At 40.5% G+C, this 20,376-nt stretch overlaps 1 protein-coding gene across 1 annotated transcript in view; it reads left to right on the forward strand.

Annotated features, from left to right (window-relative positions):
• Window positions 1–20,376, forward strand: part of LOC147022074 (vesicle-associated membrane protein-associated protein B-like) — a 43,621-nt gene that overhangs the window by 8,551 nt on the left and 14,694 nt on the right. The window contains exons 2-4 of the mRNA XM_085892651.1: window positions 4,319–4,471; window positions 4,700–4,803; window positions 8,670–8,750. Coding sequence (XP_085748777.1) covers window positions 4,319–4,471; window positions 4,700–4,803; window positions 8,670–8,750 — 338 coding nt within the window. The remainder of the gene's footprint in view (window positions 1–4,318; window positions 4,472–4,699; window positions 4,804–8,669; window positions 8,751–20,376) is intronic.

The raw sequence follows: 20,376 nt of genomic DNA on the forward strand, positions 1-20,376 counted from the left end.
TGTGATGCCAAATTGACCAATAAAATAACCATGTGACATATGCCATGCTTTGTTTGTTTTGTTTGAATAGTCGATGCAAGTACATTTGTGAGTAGAGTTGTAATGCCATTTGTAACGTGCAATCTAATGACTGCACGTGATGTAAGTTGTGTGCATGTGTCATAAAAAGCGACTCCTTGTATGAGGATCTACGGTCGTATGCACGAGCAAGTCGAAGGCATTTTGGGTTTTGACAATGATGAAATAGTTTCAGGATATTGTGAATTGGAGCTCATTTGGACATTTATTGTGAACTCGCAGAATCTTGTTGTTAAAAGAAAAATGCCACACTATATTTTTTTTTTTAAAAGGAAGCTTTTTATTCTTGCGCTGGTTTAAATAACTCAAAAATAGAAAGTTAAATATTTCATAGTGGTAAAGAAAATAAATAAATAAAAAATTTGAATTATTATTATATTAATACGCTAAGCCATATTTTGTGGACGTATCTCCTCCGAAACTGCCGGAATGATTTGCACCACTTTCGGCATGCGGGTGATCTGGTCTAATGTACAGCATAGGCTATGTGAGATCACGCCAGACGAACAGGTTTGGGAATTTTTGGTGGTTTTTCTAATTTTTACATTAGTTTGAATGGTGACGTGTGATGTCACCGCTGAGAGGCGTAATGACGTCATGACATCATCGGTCATTCACTGACACGTCTGTCGTTGACACTTGACAGACCGTTACCGCTGAGAGGCGTAATGCCACTCCTAGAAAACGGTGTCTGCAATGTAAAACCCTCTTCTGCACATGCTGACTACCTCAGAAGGTGCATTTGACACAAAAAAATGTAACAAGAAACATTGTTTATAAATCACATTGTGAACACTGGATATATTGATGTCCTAACGAACCCTCACTTTTGAAACTTTGCACGGGTTTCGCTAGTTGTTGTTGTTATTATTATTATTATTATTATTACTCTGGGGAATGTTTCCATGTTTCAGGGTGCGACAGACAGTCAGCATTAGCCTATAATTATATGAAGTTGAAATGTCCGTGTGAGTGTCGTGTATGTCAACACAATTAACTGGTTATGAGGGATTGATCTTCACGGCAGATGTTTGGAATGTCAATCTATTTTACATCTTTTATATGGGAGCTTTACCTATCATGGATAGTTTGGATGGCTATAGGGGTTCCTTTGTAACCACAGTTGACTGCAGTAACTGAAAAAAAAAAAAACACAACAACATTGTATTGGAACAACAATGTCTGCATAATCAATAAAGTGAAAGCTTTCTAACAGCACGAGCTAACATGCCTGATTTAGCACAGTTGTGTTTGTTTGTTTGTTTGTTTGTTTTTCTTCATTCAAGTGAGCTCACTTAATTTAGCTTTGTTTGTTTGTTTACTTTTACAGGCTCGTTTTCTTGTTCCATTCATTGCACACAATTTGTGAGTCATATTAGATCATTTTTACCACTTGTATCCTTGTGTTTTACATGTCGACAGATGTAATCTAAACGTGCTTGCTTGTATGTACAACTAGACACAAGTGAATATTTTTTGATAAGGAAACTATAAGATAGATCTAGATATATGTGTATATATATTCTGAAAATATCTGCACGAGTAATATTCTACTTGGACAGATATAAATTTAAACTCAGCTGAACACGTGGTCACGTAACATATCCCTTTTAATTGCAAAGTATTGCATGATGCTTTCAAGAGCAAACACCAGTGCTCAGTGACATGATGTGCAGTGCTAATAAAATAAAATAAAAACCCAACATTGGTCGTCTTCAGTTACGAGGGACTTGGACAGTTTGGACATTTCTATCTATTTTGCATCTTTTATGAGGGACCATCTTGCATGACAACAGACGTTCCTTCTTAGATGAAGCTGACAGTATTTTCATTTATAAATAATGAGATGAGAGTAAGGAAATACTAATTGATTAAAACAATGTGGATATACACCCCCACATTACCTCAACCTTGAGAACCGGTTCGCATAACGTGCATCCTGAACTGCTATTTTATTATATTACCTCCGCCACTGAAAGTGAATGAGGTTATGTTTTCACCCCTTTGTGTCCGTTTGTTTGTCGATGGATCTGGATGAAATTTTGTGGACAGTTTCGGTGTGCGACGAGGACGAACTGATTAGATTTTTTTTGTGAAGATCCAGATCCAGATCCAGATCCGACGACTTGAAAATTTTAAGTGATTCTTCACCATTGAGAGATGGGGCCAAAATGATATATAGCACGATATCTCAAAAAGTTGTGGATGGATTTGGATGAAACTTGGTGGACAATTGATTCGATTTTGGTGAGAATTTGAACCTGGATCCGGATCTGATAATTTTTTTTCTTTTTTAGGTGATTCTTCACCATTGAGAGGTTGTGCCAAAAACTATAGCATGATATTTGAAAAATGTATTGGACCGGATATGTTCTTGTGGATCAGGTATTGCATGGCAGAGGTATGCACTCCAAGTGCTCCTCTAGTTTCTATTGTGAAAGGTGTTTTGTTTTTGTTTTGTTTAATTGATGAGTTGACTGCCTGGACGCAACTGAGGCTGTGGATCTGTGACCGATGTTGTGGATTTGCCGTTTGGAGAGGTTCTCGGCTGAAGGGATCAAAACCTCGAGGAAGAACGGTGCCCAGCTGATGATCCATGCAGTCATTCATTTGCTTTTAGGTTAAGGTTCTTATTTTAGATAAAGGAACTATGTTTTGAGGTTTACAATTTAAATAAAGTTGAATATAGGATGTTGTGAAATTAATATCATTTGCAGCGATTCCTTAAATTTGTGTGTGTGTGTTTTTGCTGGCTGAATATCCTAAATGTATGTACACCCACGTTTTAGATGTTAAACCTTGGTTTGAATGTTGACTCGGTTACAAGATCTCAAGCAGGTGTTTTGCAAGCAGGGCGCGGCATCAATATTTGTCTTCCTTAGGATAGATGTTAAGCTGGAGAACCCGTCTACCAGCACCTATTTGGTACTAGGAGGTTAAAGATGCCATTGCAAACGGTGTGGATGTTTTAATTTTTTTAAACAGTAATTTTTTTATTTTCAAAAGGAGGCTCATGGAGGAGCAAGGTGATGAAGGTGATGAAGGTTATGAACTGATTGTGTGGGCAGTGGGATGAAAGTTGGATGCAACAATCGAGGGAATTAACGAGCAAATAGAGAGGAAGACAGAATAAGAGGGGAGCAATGCAACCTGCAAGTATGAGGGCTGGTGTAGAAAGGGCTAATGGGATTGGGGGGGGGGGGGTGGTGACATGAGAAGGTGGTGCACTGCCTGCTTTTGAAGCTCTGGAGGAAACTGTCTAGAACAGCCTCTCAAAGGTAGTTCTACGGATTGGAGAAGTGAGGAACAACAGAGTTTGGATGTGCAGATGGTCTGGATTTTGGACGTTTAACCAGTTTAACCAGGAGGGGTTATGAGAAGAACTCGTACACTCTGGAATTTCTGAGTATGGCCGGAGGGCTGAAGCAGTAAAGAGCAGCGGGCTAGACCCAAGGCTACGCAGTAACAAAACATTGAGGCCTGCAATGCGAGATCAGCAGAACTTGTGCTTCAACTTCATCGCTGGAGATTCCAATAATGTTGAGAGCTTGAGATGCTATAGAATCCAGGAGAGGCAGATGTGATACTCGGATGCACGCCCAGAGGGGAGAGTAATACTCCATTTATCTACGGACAAATACTTGTAGAAACAGTTATACGTGGCAAAATTAACACACCATTATCAATAAAACCCCAGCTGACTCACTAATGCCCCGAACAGCTTTGTCTTTTGCAACGAGTAGGTGGGTTATCTCTGACAACTTGATGAGCTACACAATTCCTTCCCTCATTGATTACTCGGAAGCCATTGGCAAACTACACAGCATGACCTTTGCCCAGGAACTATTTCGACAGCACTGATGCTTTGTCAAAAGTATGGTATATATGATTGATTGATTTTTTTTCTTATTTCGGACATTCGAATGGTTCTACAAACAAGATGCTTACAATCGTCAGGCATGCCAACATTTATTTTTTATTTTTAAATATATCCATACAAGGAAATGTAATTGGTATGAAAATATATAAATATATTCTTGTTTGTATCTCCTTTGTTTACCATTTTGGAATACCCCTAGTTATTCTTATCTGTGTCAAATTTAAAATATACTGATTTCACAATGAGATGACATTTGAAAGAAATCTATATTAAATCGAGAGGTTTGTGAAGCTTTTATTTATTTTTTACATTTGGTTTCCTACGTTGATGAAAACCATTTATAACACCCTGGTTTGACAGGTCCTTTCACAGATGTGGTCACCACCAATCTGAAGTTGTCGAATCCATCTGATAAACGAGTATGTTTCAAGGTAAAGACGACAGCGCCACGCCGATACTGCGTGCGCCCCAACAGCGGCACACTGGATGCTGCTTCTTCTATCAACGTGTCTGGTAAGAGTTGGGACCGGAGAAGTAAGGGTGGAGGGTGGTAGAATACTTGCAATGTATTGGGATGAGAAATGGGGAGAGGGGTGGTAGGAATAGCCAGAAAGTGGGGAATGAAGTGTTTTGCAGAGGAAATGTTGGGATGGTGCAGATTTGGGTAGTTGGGGAAGAGCTGTTGAAAAATTATGGATATAAATGACTCCTGTATTTTGCATACTACCTCTGGTTATCCAGTCATGCTCCAGCCATTTGATTATGACCCCAATGAGAAAAGTCGGCACAAGTTTATGGTGCAGACGATGTTTGCTCCACAGGACATCTCAGACATGGATGCTGTGGTAAGTGGAACGTATGAATTTGTTTGTACAGATTAGACACTCGGCCTAACCGCATCTGAGAGTGTACAAGTTGACTCGCTTTTGACACTCGCCTGAAAATATTTCAAATTGTGTTCCCGACCAGCAGCAGAATTCGAACTTTTTGAGTAAACTCAAACCCATGTCATGGCCACTAAAATGCGGTCAAAAATACATTGCTGCCAATGATCCAATAAGTGGAGAAAGGTGTGAAAACTTTGCATATATTTAGCAGGGTCATTTTAAGTGCAATACTTTTAGTTTGGGACATTCAGCCATGTAACTATCCATTGAATTCTCCAGTAGCCAATGGCAACGAAAAACCCTTGTATGCCTATTTTTCCTTTCCTTGGGCCTTTGCATCGCACATTTTCCCCATCTTTTCCCTGTTGGTGCCCCAACGGTGACCATGCCATACCTTAGAGCCACCTTTTTTGTTCCTCATGCACTCCTTCTCCCCCATCCACTGCTCACCTTTAGTTTCACTCCTTCACCATTATCCTTTTCTGTCCTTGTCACAGCTTTACCACACCCCGAGCACTTCTCTCTCTCACTCCCACTCCCCCAAATCGCCCATTTGACGGTCTTTTATCCTCCTCCCTCTTTTGGTGCATGCCCCTCCTCTCCCCCCTCCTTTCTTTTCCTCCCCACCCTCCTCTATGATGGTCACTTCTTTAGTGAGACATCCTAAAATGTAAAAAATATAGCCATTGTGCTAATGGAGTCAACATGCCCCAGATATAATCCTTTATTGCCATAGCCTTGAGTGAGTGACTAGGAAAGTCCTCAGGGTAAAGGTTGGAATCAAATACTAATGAGAGTGTTTGGATAGTTATGAGATTCGGCCATGTAACCCGCATTTGGTTACTTTTTCTTTTGTTATTATAATTTATTATACTCTTAATTTGTTTATTTCAAATAATGTAAATAATTTATTAAAGCCAGTAGAGAAGGTATCTCAACAACAGACATGGGTTTCATCTTCTTTTCTTTTTTAAAGAGCAGGTTGCGAGTCACCAAACATGTTCTGAAAATTTATCAATATGATTATATTTGCATTAAATATTTCGATGCAAACTATTGTGGTTGCCTAACTATTGGGAAAATTAATGAAATGTAACTCCAAAGTTGTTATTTCTCGAGGCTGTTGAAAAAAAAAACAGACGCATGTCATATATGGATGTTGACGTCACGTTCTCCAAAACAAAGCGGACGCTTACTCGCTCATTGAAGAAGTGTCCAGTTCAGCGGGTCGTTCTTTGGCTTTTTTTGAGCTTGCAACTATCTATATTATCCTTTTTTATTTTGAATTATTGTAGAACAAAGTTATTTGGATATATGTACATCATGTCTCGTACGTGTGTCGTCATGTTTTGCGAAAATGGCTGGAAAATGGGTAATCGCTCCCACCGATTTCCAAAGGAATCAAACATTCGCCAGCAGTGGATTTGATTTGTACAAACAAAACGGGTGAATTTCCCCCAAAGAAAACTGGTGAAGAGGACGCTTTGGATAGACTTGTCATTTGTAGTGACCATTTCACAGCCGAGGATTACGAACGCATAAACCCATCTGATCACCACTCTGTGAATATGAGTTGTTGGTTGACAAGTTCTCCAGATACTGCTCTTTCACAATCAATTGTTGAGTTGAAGTGAGAAAAACCTTGAAATGTATTCTTAAAGAGTACATGGAAAAACACATAAGTAAACTTTCTGAAAAACACAAGTATGAAAATTTTTCTCAACAAATCAACTTATTGTTGATTAAATTACTTTTTTAACAGCATCAGCAAATTGGGCTATTTCATTTCAATTGTAAAAAATTGATCAATTTTCCACTTTTTTTTCTAAATTTGGTAGAATATTTCCCAATGAGGCTAAACATGTTTTGGTATTTCTATGCCACAACAGTCTCTTGAAAGTTGGGGTTTGTTCTAACTGTTCACTTTCGCTGGGGTTAACCTCAGCTGTCAGACTTCAACGCCAAGGCTCCGGTGTGTCATATATTTGGGTCCATTATTGATTCATTCTATTTCTGACTTGAGTGACTAGAGGGTTAAAAATTATTATATCAAGTCACAGACGTATCAAACTTTAAATTATTTTATGCATCGAACAGGAAAATGAAAATCTACAAACCAATCTGTCTGGTGGAGTCTGTCAGTGTGAACTGCCGGCCAGTCGGTCCTGCCACTTGTACACGAAATAGGCCGTTTTCTGGCACTTGCAAGTGGCTCAAATTTATATGGCTCAGGGCCAGAAACTCCATAGTATAAATTCCCATCATCCTCCGACTCGTCCTCGGCAATATCAGAATGAAAACACTCAATTCCATCGCCGCTGAAATCACTCTCTGATTCGCATCTCGCCATTGTTCACACGCTGTTTCCGAATGTTCCCGAAGTTTTCGGAGAACGTGACGTCATAGCATCTTCGGTAAATTCCGGTCTGTTTTTCAATCACTGACAAAAGTTTTGATATAAAAGTTAATTTTAGCATATTTTGAGTTTCAAATGTAAGAAAATAATTGCCCAACGATTAATTATTCATGTGATTATAACCTTCGAATCATGCGAAGTCATCAGCAACCCAAAACCTGTTCTTTTAAAATAATCAAAACTTGTCTTGCTGCATCTTGTCTATCTTTGTCTTTCTATACAACCATCTAGTGTACCTTCCCTGTATAACCACCACCACCAGCACCACCACCACCATGTACTATTTCCTATGCAGAGTGTTGGTGCTGCCAAAGCAGTTACTCGGCTGCAGTCCTGGTCGGGTCGCCACTCCGACTCAGGAAGTCGGTGCAGGAATTTGGAATCTGTTCAAGTTGCTTTTGATGGCTCGCCCACACTTCACGAAGGACACAATGGTCTCTTTAACGTCCATCAATACCAGCAGACAGGACGCCCAGTTTAACGTCCGTCCGAGGGAGTCTGAGTTGTTTGAAATGCCTTTTTATTAAATACTAAAGCAAGTGGTTAAAAACCAGTGATTTTATTTAGTATTTTCAGTTGCAGGTCGAAATGAAATGTTTCCGGTTGAGGGTCCTACCACAGCAGCCAGTGTAGGGTTCCCAAAGGGTCACTCATGCGTTCTCAGCTATTTCTGACCATAAAATGACTTTAAACAAAAAAATCAACATTTGTCACTTTTTAAGCATAATCTAACTTTAAAAAAATCAAAATTTGTTTGACCAATACTTCAATTAATAACATGTCTTAAAATACAACATGAAAACAATGTCCGCTTAATCTTGCATGTCCTTCGCTTGACAGCACCAGGGGAAATTCCGGCGATCTTCCGGGCTGACTTTTACTTGGCAAAGGCTTCTGATTGGACAAATTGACCTTCGGGACTCGTCACAATGACAATGAAAGGCGATGTTGGAGACTCAAAGCAATTTTCTATTATGAATTCTTCAAAAAAAATTCTAATATCAAGATTTGGTGGTTAAAAAGACCGGCGACCGGCACCTAAATTCATCCGTGAAAACTTATTTTCTGTAAAGATGACACACACTTCGTCCAACACCTTTAATGCAGCATCCTGACCGACTTGAAAATTTGAACAATCCATTCGTATCAATTCCTATGGATGAGCCAATAGTGCAACAGTGCAATCATTGTGCTGCAACCTGAGCACATTTAAATTTGTGGATGTTCAAATTTTAGAGTCGTTCTCAAATTCACAACGCACAAATTACAATGTGCTCGCATAAACAGTCGAAATAATATGCGAACCAGATGATTCATCTACCCCTCTTGGTCTCTTCATCTTGACACCCTTTTGATCCTCTCATTTGCGTGCATGTCTTCATATTTGTCCTTTTATTACCATTGGCAGTGGAAAGATGCAAAACCAGATGACCTTATGGATTCGAAACTCCGCTGCGTCTTCGAGCTGCCTGCGGAGCTGGAAAAGCCGGTGAGTTTAACGTCCAGTAAGGGTTAAATCGATTCTTATCTATTATCACCCTGCTATGGTGACATTTTTGAATGCCCTAGTTTCACCAGGCAATAACATGCATCCAGCTTGGAAAGGAATTTTCACTTTATCCTGGGCTCTAATAACCAGGTTGTTTCTTGTTGGAGGAGGAGTGGGGATGGGGTTGGAGGGTGCATTTAATATGAGAATCCACTGGAGTTGGATCTTCCGACCCGACTTTTATGTTTGTACTTTGCTTATTATTTGTTTGCTTGCATTTAAGGGATGGTTGGTGTTGCATTCCTTTTTTGTCTGGAGGATATTGTAAGATGCTCTGTCTGTCTGCCGTGTCTGTCTTGTCCATATATCACGCTCTTTCCTCCTCAACCATTGTGCAGACATTCACCAAACTTGATTGTTATGATCCACATGGCAAGGTGTGAGAGCAGTATCAGATTTGGCCCTGCCCCCCAGTGGTGGGGTCAAAAGGTCAAATACCAAAAAATGCAATGACACATTTTTAATGAATCTTTGTGTATGCAATCAACATTGGGGGGGGGGGGGACGCATGCAATATTTGACCCCCGATTCATGCCCCAGGGGGGTGGAAATTTAGGGGTCATGGGTCAAAACAAGATTAAAAAAAAATTATTATTTATTTATTTTAAACTAAAAAATTTATATTGGGTCATTCTTGGTGGAACTTTTTGCCATATTTCAACCTTGCTTTCAGTAGGAAGCGTGGGGATTTGTAACGATGCGCCGTTGACTTCACTCTCGTTAATTTTGTGCATTGTTTAAACAATTTGGTGAACTAATGTCTCCTAAAGTTGTCCTTCCACTCATTCTGTCTTTGTTATTGCTGGTCGCGTGACTAAACACCTTATGAGGTCAGTGAGTTTATTTTTGGACTTTGAACAGTTGAATCATTGTTCAAGGCACACGCCAAGCACAATAGACATGAATTACAAAGATGGAAAGAAAAGAAAATGCTGTCGAGCAATGACTCCTATTTTTGCTTGCATTATAAATAGATGGTCCTTTCATGGTTGTAATTTTGCAAGTATTTAGTGGTTCATTTTAACCTGCAATTGAGAAAATTTTAAAGTGAAGTTGATAAATTAAAACCTTACTTTTGAAGCTGTTCCTCAACTGTGTATCTACATTTGTCCCTTCACTCTGGTACCATTTTAATGTTGGGAGAGAAATCTTTGGGACAGGTAGGTAGGTAGGTATGCATGCAGTAATTGCAGGGAATTAGCCTTCACATTCTCATCATTTTGGAACTTGATGCCACTCAAATGTTTCTTGAAGGGTCCAAAAAAAGGAAATGGCTGGACCGTGGGGGTCGGGGGTGTGGTGAGCGGTTAAACCCTTCCCATCCCAATCAATCAAATGAGTGTTTTTTTTTTTGAGAACCCGCTGCCCCACTTGCTTTAATTAATTTTGAATGATAGTTTCCACACTTGTATTGCTAAAATGTCACATTGATGTGAATAATTGCTAATGATGTCACACACACATCAATATGAAGATTGCCCAAAATCAATTGTTCAATACTCAGAATGCTTATGCAAATCAACATTTAGTTGCATGTGAGTGTGCTTATCATCTATTACTGATTCACACCTATTTTGAAACATTTTTCACCACTCACACACTCTTAGATGCGCGGTGCACATTGCTGAACTGTATAGCTCGTCTCTAAATTTGAGTTTATTTGCTATTTTCGGTCGCCAGAAACTTCATTACACAGTTCTGTCATGAGCACATGACACGCTGTACGCTACTCACTTGAAATCGACCAGAATACTTTGGTTTTGAACATTTCCATTACTGGGGAATTTAACCTGGGAAGGTGACCAACGCCACTGCAGAATGCCTCGATTTCCTCAACTAGAAAGCTTGCAAAATGTTTTTGACGTAGTGGCCTGTTTTTATTGTTGTTTGTTTGTTTTTATTTATTTTTATTATTCAGCATTGTATCATCTTGCTTAACACTCTTAACACTTCTTGACCATTGTATCAATGTTTAAAATGCCCTTGCCACCACTCTTCTCTTCCCCTAAACCTCTCCCACTTTCCTATGCATACCTTTAGTAGACCAGTGGGATGGCTATTTTATTATCTTGCCAAAACGAAGTTTTTGCAAGATATGTTAGTCAGCTTGTGTATATATATATATTTTTTGTTTGTCTGTAATCACGTATAAAAAATTCTGCAGAGCACAGTTATCATTGGAAATTTTTGTAACTTCACATATCAGAGGCCTATAGAGGTCCCTTTCAGTGCACAAAATTTTGAAGGTCAAAGGTCAAGGTCACTTTGGCGCAAATAAGGGGAGTCGACGAAACCCTTATTTTTTGAGTAATTTTGATCGGATCGTCTTCAAACTTCATGGGAATATAGTTCATGGTCTGGCGCTCAGCTGATTAATTTTTGGTGGCGATTGGCCTTGACCTTCATATTTTTTTTTGTTTGTTTGTTTTTTTTTGTTTTTTTTTGGTCTGTAATCATGTATAAATCACTCTGCAGAGCACAGTTTTCATTGGAAATTTTTGTAACTTCGCATATCAGAGGCCTATAGAGGTCCCTTTCAGCGCATAAAATTTTGAAGGTCAAGGTAAAAGGTCAAGGTCACTGTCGCAAATCAGGGGAGTCGACGAAACCCTTATTTTTTGAGTAATTTTGATCGGATCGTCTTCAAACTTCATGGGAATATAATTCATGGTCTGGCGCTCAGCTGATTAATTTTTGGTGGCGATTGGCCTTGACCTTCATGGTTAGCACCTCAGGTCAAACATATTTGACCCCAAGGTCAAATTTTCAAGTTTTAGGAACCATATCGTGTAGTACCTCAAATTGAACACCTCTGAGTGCTTTCTAGATATGTCAAGCTTGAGACATTATGACGTCATTTGGTGACGTTATGAGGCAAACGCATATTTTTCATGGTTACTCTGTAGAATGATTCTCATCGGAATCTCTCGTAGGCAGATATTCCTCAAGGAGTCGCTCCTGGTGGATAGCAGCTCTGTTCACCTCAGTGTGACCTTAAAGAAGTCACACGTGGTCACCTTTTGGCAAGATACGGGTCACCCTGCGGGTGACATTGGTTTATTTTATTTTTTTTGCAGTTTCTTAATACACCTCTTGGGTCTACTTTATTTTCACATAGAAGGTGAATATTTTACATTTGTGTAATGTAAGTTTGCGCTTGATTCATTCATCAGTTTTGATTGTAATTGAAACAGAAAATGGTATGTTTGTCCACGAGTACACTTGAAAAAGGCTTATCAGATCGTCAGTGACGAATTGACTCTATTGTGATTAATACAATGGCCAGTCGTAAATCGGCCAATAGTGAGTGTCATTACATCGGGCGCTTGCCTGTGCAGCAAATGCCATTGTGGCCTCCATGCCAGCTCAGTTTGACAACATACTTGGTGGAAGTGAGCTTAAGGCCCGGTCACACCTTGACGTTTTAGCCAACGTATGCCGATTTTTGAATTTTTTTTTCTAAAACGCTGGCACACGTTGAATACGTTATGGGTAAGTTTTGATAACATTGAGAGCATGCTGAAAAACACTGCCATACGTCGTTGTACGCTGGCTTTAAACGTTGTACTTTTTGGTTGTCCTCAAATTTTTTCATGCTTGAAATTTCATGACGTATGCCGGCGTATGACTCACACGTTCCGCTACGCTGGCCACAAGTTGTATGCACGGTCTGCGATCGTTGACAGACGTCAACACATGCTACTTGTAAGTTAATCATAAGTTGAGACACGCCGAGGTAATGTTTAGCGTACCCGAAACTTATTTCTAACCTATGATTAACGTGTTGTTGGCACGTTACGCGATCGTTGCCACACGTCGACAGACGTTACTTTTAAGTTACTCATAGGCTGAAAGACGTCGGTATAATGGATCGTCCTTGCGTCAGCGTCCACGGCCACGGCCAGGACACTTATTTGCAGCATTCTTCAAACTTTTCTTCGGCATGACGAGGATGTTCACACTTCGATGTCTAGCTTGGCTATGATTCCAATTGTCCATCGGCAGCGTCTATTTAAAATAGTCGAGTTTGAGCGTTTTAACACGTTCAGAAGAAACGCTTCAAATTTCCAAACCCCAGCGTCAAAAAACAAAGGCGAGTGACAGCAATTTAAATCGTTCATTGTAAACAATGAAAATAGCTGAGTGGTACCGTTTAAAAGTCGTTGAGTGTAAAAAAATCCAATTGTTGAGCGCAAGCGTCTACTTTCAATAGTGGAGATGCAGCCATTTAAATCGTTGAGTTTATCATTTAAATCGTTAAACGCAAGGACGATCCATCATAACCCACACCCTCCCCCTCACACTCACCGACTACTGCCAACATGAACAAACTACTACTTATACTAATACTAATACTGATACTGATACTGTTACTGCTGACATGGACATCGACTCAAAAAGGACTCAAACACTGTTGGGTTTCCCCTTTTATGAGCAGCATTTTTATATTCCAATTCCCAAAACCGCTGGGAACACGTCTTTATATGGCAGTTGTAAGCTAGAAACACATTAATTTTTTTTTTTTTTGTCGACCGGAAGACGTCATTGGAATAAGTCTACATACGTCGATGTGTGTTGGGACTACGTAAAGAATTGGTTCAAAGCACGTCAAACATAAGTTAGAAATAAGTTTCGCGTAAAAAAGACATTACCGTGACGTGTTTCGACTTATGAGTAGCTTATAAGTAGCATTTGTGGATGTGTGTAAGCGTCCACATATCGTGTGTAAAACTTATCCCCATCGCATGCGGAACGTGTGACATACGCCGAGTACGTCGTAAAATTTTGAACATGTTTAAAATTTCTTGACGTACTCTACTTACTACGACGTATGATAGCGTATTTAGCGTTCTACTCGCGCATACCAAACTTACCCATACCGTATTTGACGTGCCCCAACGTTTTCGACACATTTTTCTTAGGTCAGCATACGCTGGCAAGATCGCCAAGGTGTGACCGCGATGTTGACACTTTCATTTCTACGGCAGTTATGATTCGAATCGTTGTGCGTCAGCCTTTTAATAGGCTACGTCACGACATCGTCGACGATGCGTGCAACGCGCTATGCCTAAGTTAGACTATCGTTGGGCATCGGTTGTGTAGGCCGACAACAGGTTCAGCATTCTTTGGTATAAGTTATCTATAACACAACGAAACGTTCTGTGTCCGTTACCAATGCGTTATACATAAGACCAAGTCGCTATGAATACGTCCGAATCTTTAAAAAAAAACATCAAAAGTTCAACGTAAGCCAGCGTTTTACATACATTTTAATACGTTGCCATCACTGGCTAAAATGTCAAGGTGTGACCGGGCCTTTAACACATGGTTTGAGTGTTTGGAATGTATCACTAAAACTTAAATCTAATGTAGTTGTAGTTGTGTCCGACCAGGCCCGTGTATGCCAAAGTACAACAAATCGGCTGTAGCGAAGGTACTGTTGTGGTTCGCTCCCATTTGAATAACTCCATATAGACGGTGGGTCTTTGAAGACCATGATCACCTTTCGTACCACGAATCTCAAGCCAGCTTCAAGTCCACAGCCGTATTGCCATTACTAATGAGGTCAGCCTTACGAACGGGGAATCATGTCGACAGTCACATAACAGATCTTAACCGATTGGCTGAGTGGAATCATTGTCACGTGATGCATTCTCATCTCTAGCCCAATAATTTCTTTATCAACTCATCAACATTTTCCATACACCACCATCAGGACAGGAGGCGTCGGGACACAAAATGGTTTTAAGCTTGTATTTACAGGGCATTTAACATTCCCACTTATCCCAACATGAATATTCCTGCCATTGGATTCCTTATGCAGCCACTGAACACTTTTACACATAGAGATAGAGATAGATATATGATGACCAATCGTGTCCTAGCACATCTTGCATCAGCTTAGCCAATGTCTCTTTACTTGTGGTCCGTCTTGATCCGGCGCTGGCTCCATTCCACATGTCTATGGACCCCAGATCAGAAGATGGACACAGTGTGGACTCCGGAACATTAGCTTGTAGCGTCCAGATCAGACGCTGATGAGCGCAAGATGGTAAAGACAAGCCGAGACTCTCCAAGACGCTCGTTTCTCTCTTCTCACTTTCTTCTTCTCTCTGCTCTTTCTTCTTTAAAGACAACTTGGTTTCACTCCCTTATAAAGTATCTCTATCTCTCTATCTCTCTCTATCTATCTCTCTCTATCTAACTCTCTCTATCTATCTCTCTCTCTCTCTTCGGCCCCCAACTGTTTTTCATGGGAGGAGTTGTGGAGAGCTGGGGGTTCTCTCCTCTCACCTGACTGGTGGGTCTGTGCTCCGATCTCTGTTGGGGTCCTAGGTTACGATACTGGGTTTTGGTGTGCTGTTGGCGTTGATGATGATCGATTGACCATCTACCACACTGTGCCATCAGGAGGCACACTCGGACTGGTTTAAACTGGTTGGAAAGTTTTTGATAGCTGAGATGAAGAAGTTTCTGAGCAATGAAAGTGTTTAAAGAAGAGGGTGTGTGAGGTAAAAGAACATATATGGACTCTTTTAACACATTCACAACGCACATCTATTTACATGCAATCATTTGCATAACTCAGCAAATACTATGAAATAACTACCGTTTATACTAAGGATTCATCATTTTACTATGCAGAGGTGAAAATCACAACAATACTTTCATGAGGCGGTTGGTTGTAACGCTGGATGTGTGTCTCCTGGATGACGTCAACTATCGGCAAACAGTTTGGAGATGAAGGCTTGAGTGACATTTAACGAGCTCTGGTTGTCGTGCACACTTCCGGTCGGGTTTGTGTGCAAGAAGACTAAACACACGTTTGAATGATCGGTGAAAGATATTTTTTGATTTCCAAAATCATATCCAATCGATCCACGTACAGATCTATCATTGGGATTCACTAGATATCCATTGTCGGGTTTTGTGTGTGTGTGTGTCTGCAACGCGAGGCTCCACAGCACAAACCAGCAAAACCGATTTCATTGAAACTTGGCGAACAGGTGCCATATGGGATGGGAGTGTGCGCGTTTGAATTTAGTTGCTAAGCAACCACCCGTTGCTATGCAGCGGCCGAAAAACCGTGTTTTAAGAACCCAAACGGTAACTGACGTAGCGTGGCTTCTATGATAGGTAGAGCGACCGGACCAACTCCTGCCTATTCCTTGCATCCCCATCTAGTTATCGCGACGGCATAACGTTCCTCTATCTCTCATAGTTTCCCTCCGAATGCCCTTTTCTATCTCTCATAGCCCTCTGAATGCGGAAAGGTGGTGAAACAGGGAATATGTTAAGTGACCTTGACCTCGGAAATCGTCGACGGCGGAACGTTCAAATTCGGTGTATGGATAGAGTTTAATAACTACTACAAAATTGAACCGCAGCATTTTTCCAGATTCAATCACCAAGGGTGTCGGGGCTGAAATACGCAAAATTTGAAAAAATACTTTTTCTCGACCTACGCTCACTATTTTCAATACTTGTCCTACAGTTTTGAATGTGGAGAAACGAGACTTCGGAATTAAACACTTCAAGATATTTAGAAAATTTTACTCGAGCCGATTTTTTGATTTCGGTTTTATTTTTCAAATGGTAGTCCTTCAAAAATAGGGTGTCTATTTACCGTCATTTTTTACTTAATTCGTCCCTAGCGCTGCAGTGGTAGGATTTCGATAGCGATTTTATTGCACCACGTGATAGAGCTATTCAAGAACTACAAAAAGTTTTCCTACGTGATTGACCTCCGACTTCCGGTTTTCGAGCCATTGCCGGAAGTTAGCAAACATCTGCAAAGGGAAAAATCGCCAAGGCTAAACGGATAAGTGTAAACTAATACGTCTTGACATGGTGATAGAGCATGGTTGATAGAACATTTTTTGTCATTTAAACTTTCCTCCATCTCCACTCCGAAGGGTGCCAGTTGCGAGAATATGCCAAGTGAAAAATCACCAAGGCGAAATTGTTGGATGTAGACAATTGCGTTTTGGCATGGTGATAGAACATGGTTGCTAGATCATTTTTTGTCATTTACACTTTCCTCCATCTCCACTCAAGGAGTGCCAGTTGGCAAAATACGCAATAGGAAAAATCTTGCCAGGCAGAGGAACAATTGTATGTGAACCAATACGTCTTGGCAATGAATCTTCGTCGGTGGATCGATCAGAATGAAAAGCATCGTATCCAGCGCTTCGATCCTAGCGGATCCCTCGTCGCCTACCGGCTTGTTATTATTATTATTATTTTTTTTGAAAACTTAGAATTAAGTAAGTTTTTAGATATACTCTGTCTGTCTATTGTACGTGTTTCATGTTGTTGTGGAAATGATTTGTAGTGGGAGTTAAGATTAAGACATGCATCATTTTTATGTTATGGATAGAGGCGTCCGACCCATTTTAATGTTTTTAAAACAGCCATCCCTTTTGACATATTTAAGGATTTTTTTTTTCTTCCCCCTTTGGAATGAGTCATTAATGTTCTTTTTACTCCAGTAAATCATGGTGGTTTTGTATGCACTTATATGTCCAGAGCTAAACTCTTCAAAAATCATCTAATTGAAGTTCATTGAACAATTTTTGGTTGGGAACACATTTGCCACTGACGGTGAAATGGCCACGCCCCTTTTTAAGTGTAGTACTACCACCCGCCATTACTGTATCTCCAGAACCGTTGGACCTAGAAGGTTGTGTGACCACTCAAAATGTTTGGAATGGCCACATTATGGAGGTTCAGTAATACATTTCCATGTCCAAAAGTCAATGGTTTTTAAGATATTTGCCAAAAACTGATTTCAACATGGTATGCACTACAGTTCTGACCCCTTATTATATTACCTGTTGTAATTTTGCACATTGTCCATATTTTAGAGTTTAATTATGTGGATTTCTACACTTTTTGCCTTTACTACAGCCACAAAACACCACACATTTTATGTTCATTCCTCTGCAAGTGCACGTCTTGGTACTCATACATGATGTTGGACATTTGCATGGAGGGGGCAGGTCATCGGGCCTGCCCGGTACTGGCAGTATCACAGGTGTAATTCCAACATCTGTTGCTTTGTAACCATACTGGCGTGGATCTGGTTTGGTGACTGCAGGATTTGGAGCGTGTAATCAAATCTTACACTGTAGATATGCTCCCTTTATGTGTTCTCGATGCGTTGAAGAACAGCACACAAGCTGGTTGAAATCGAGCTCTTTCTTGGAGTTGTGGTACTGCTCCCAACGATACTCGTATAGTGAACTGAACCTACACTATGAGTTCAATCCAAGTTCTGCGAAGATTAGCCATGAACGCGCAAGGACACTTTTGGATTACATAAAATCCATCAACAATCCATTCAGCACTGGGATCAGACTTCACAACATCTCTACTGGAGCTGATATACCCCAGGAGGTTGTTGACGGATTACTTGAATGCCTGGAAACTGGTGAGAAGAGTTATCAAGAGTTTGTTGAGACCAGATTCCGGAATAAGGAGAAACACCTACATGACACAATACCTACTAACTGCAAGAATGTTTTCGTGAAGCATGCTTCTGCACCGTCCACAGTGAAGAAATCGATGGCAAAAAAGATGCTGCAGAAACGATTAGGTACATTGATTATGCCAGAGAAAAGAGGGTACAGCATGCTAGAGCTCCTGAAGTATGAAGTGACCAGCACATCCCAGTTCCTCACCACTGAATGTAAAGATGGCATCAGATTGAAGAAGCCTGATAAAGCCTCCTTATCGAGAGAACTAGTCAATCAACTTCCAGAGGAGAAAAGGAATGTCAAATGTGATGCTCAGATGACAATAGTGGACTTCATGGCACTTGTGCGAAAACTACCAATGAAAAAGATGGGCCTTGACACATTTTGGCAATTGGCTGAGAGTCTTTCCAACAGCATTTTTGCTGAAGGTTCTGAGTCCACAAGAATAGACATTATTTTTGATGTTTATCAAAAATCATCAATCAAGCAAATGGAACATGCACAGAGAAGTTCTTCTGAAGAAATCACTATCACCATTAGGTCTGACAATTAGAAACTCCCTGTCGATCTTGATATGTTTTGGAGCTCAATGTTGAACAAAGTAAGATTGCAGGAGTACGTCTTCAAATGGATGCTGCAGAATTTTGTGTCAGAAAAGGAAATTATCTTTGGAGGAGTATATGGGGGTGAGTGTAGGAAACTGTTAGCTGGCACTGAAACACAGATCGCAGAGCTCTCAAGCAACCAAGAAGAAGCCGATGACAGAATAATGTTCCATATTAATGATGGTATTGTGAAACACGGGGTTCAATCAGTCTTGGTTGACTCACCTGACACAGATGTCTTTGTCAACCTCATCTTCCACTTCAAGAAAACCTGGCAACTACAAAAGCTGTTTGTAAAGCTTGGTAACTGGAAAAACAAGAAAACTGTACCAGTCCACCTGTTAGTTGATCAACTGGACAACAATTTGGTGTTGTGTCTCCCAGCCATTCATGCACTTAGCGGGTGTGACAGTACCAGCAAGGTGGGTCCAAAACTGTCTGGCATGAAAGCATCCATGGATCTCTCCCTACTGGAAGGGTTTGGTGTAGAGGAACTGTCACCACAGATGATAAGTAATGCTGAAAAATTCCTTGTGTCTGGATTAAAGAAGACCGACTGTTCCACATTCGATGAGTATCGCTGGGAGCAGTACCACAATTCCAAGAACCAGCTCGACTTCAACCAGCTTTTGTGCTGTTCTTCAACGCTACGAGAACACATAAAGGGAGCATATCTGCAATGTAAGATGTGGTTACAAGCTCCAAATCCTGCAGTCACCAAACCAGATCCACGCCAGTATGGTTATAAAGCAACAGATATTGGAATTACACCTGTGATACTGCCAGTACCGTGCAGGCCCGATGACCTGCCCCCTCCATGCAAATGTCCAACATCATGTATGAGTACCAAGACGTGCACTTGCAGAGGAATGAGCATAAAATGTGTGGTGTTTTGTGGCTGTAGTAAAGGCAAAAAGTGTAGAAATCCACATAATTAAACTCTAAAATATGGACAATGTGCAAAATTACAACAGGTAATATAATAAAGGGTCAGAACTGTCGTGCATACCATGCTGAAATCAGTTTTTGGCAAATATCTTAAAAAACATTGACTTTTGGACATGGAAATGTATTACTGACCCCCCATAATGTGGACATTCCGAACATTTTGCGTGGTCACACAACCTTCTCGGTCCAACGGTTCTGGAGATACAGTAATAGCGGGTGGTAGTACTTTGCTTAAAAAGGAGCGTGGCCATTTCACCTATTTCGCCATCAGTGGCAAATGTGTTACCAACCAAAAATTGTTCAATGACCTTCAATTAGATGATTTTTGAAGAGTTTAGCTCTGGACATGCAAGTGCATACAAAACCACCATGAGCTACTCTAGTATTTAAAGCATCTGAGGCCTGGACGTGGCAGTTTGAAGGAGAACATAGTGTGCCATTAGCCAGAGAGAAATGCCTCAGAGTTGTTTGAGTAAGCCTGGTGTGTTGGCTTTGCGGTTAAGGTGGCTGGCTTGGGATCTTAGGGTCCTGAGT

The sequence above is a fragment of the Eptatretus burgeri genome, chromosome 8 (assembly GCF_056783735.1).
Source record: "Eptatretus burgeri isolate ZD-2024b chromosome 8, Ebu_testis_v1, whole genome shotgun sequence".
NCBI lineage: Eukaryota > Metazoa > Chordata > Myxini > Myxiniformes > Myxinidae > Eptatretus > Eptatretus burgeri.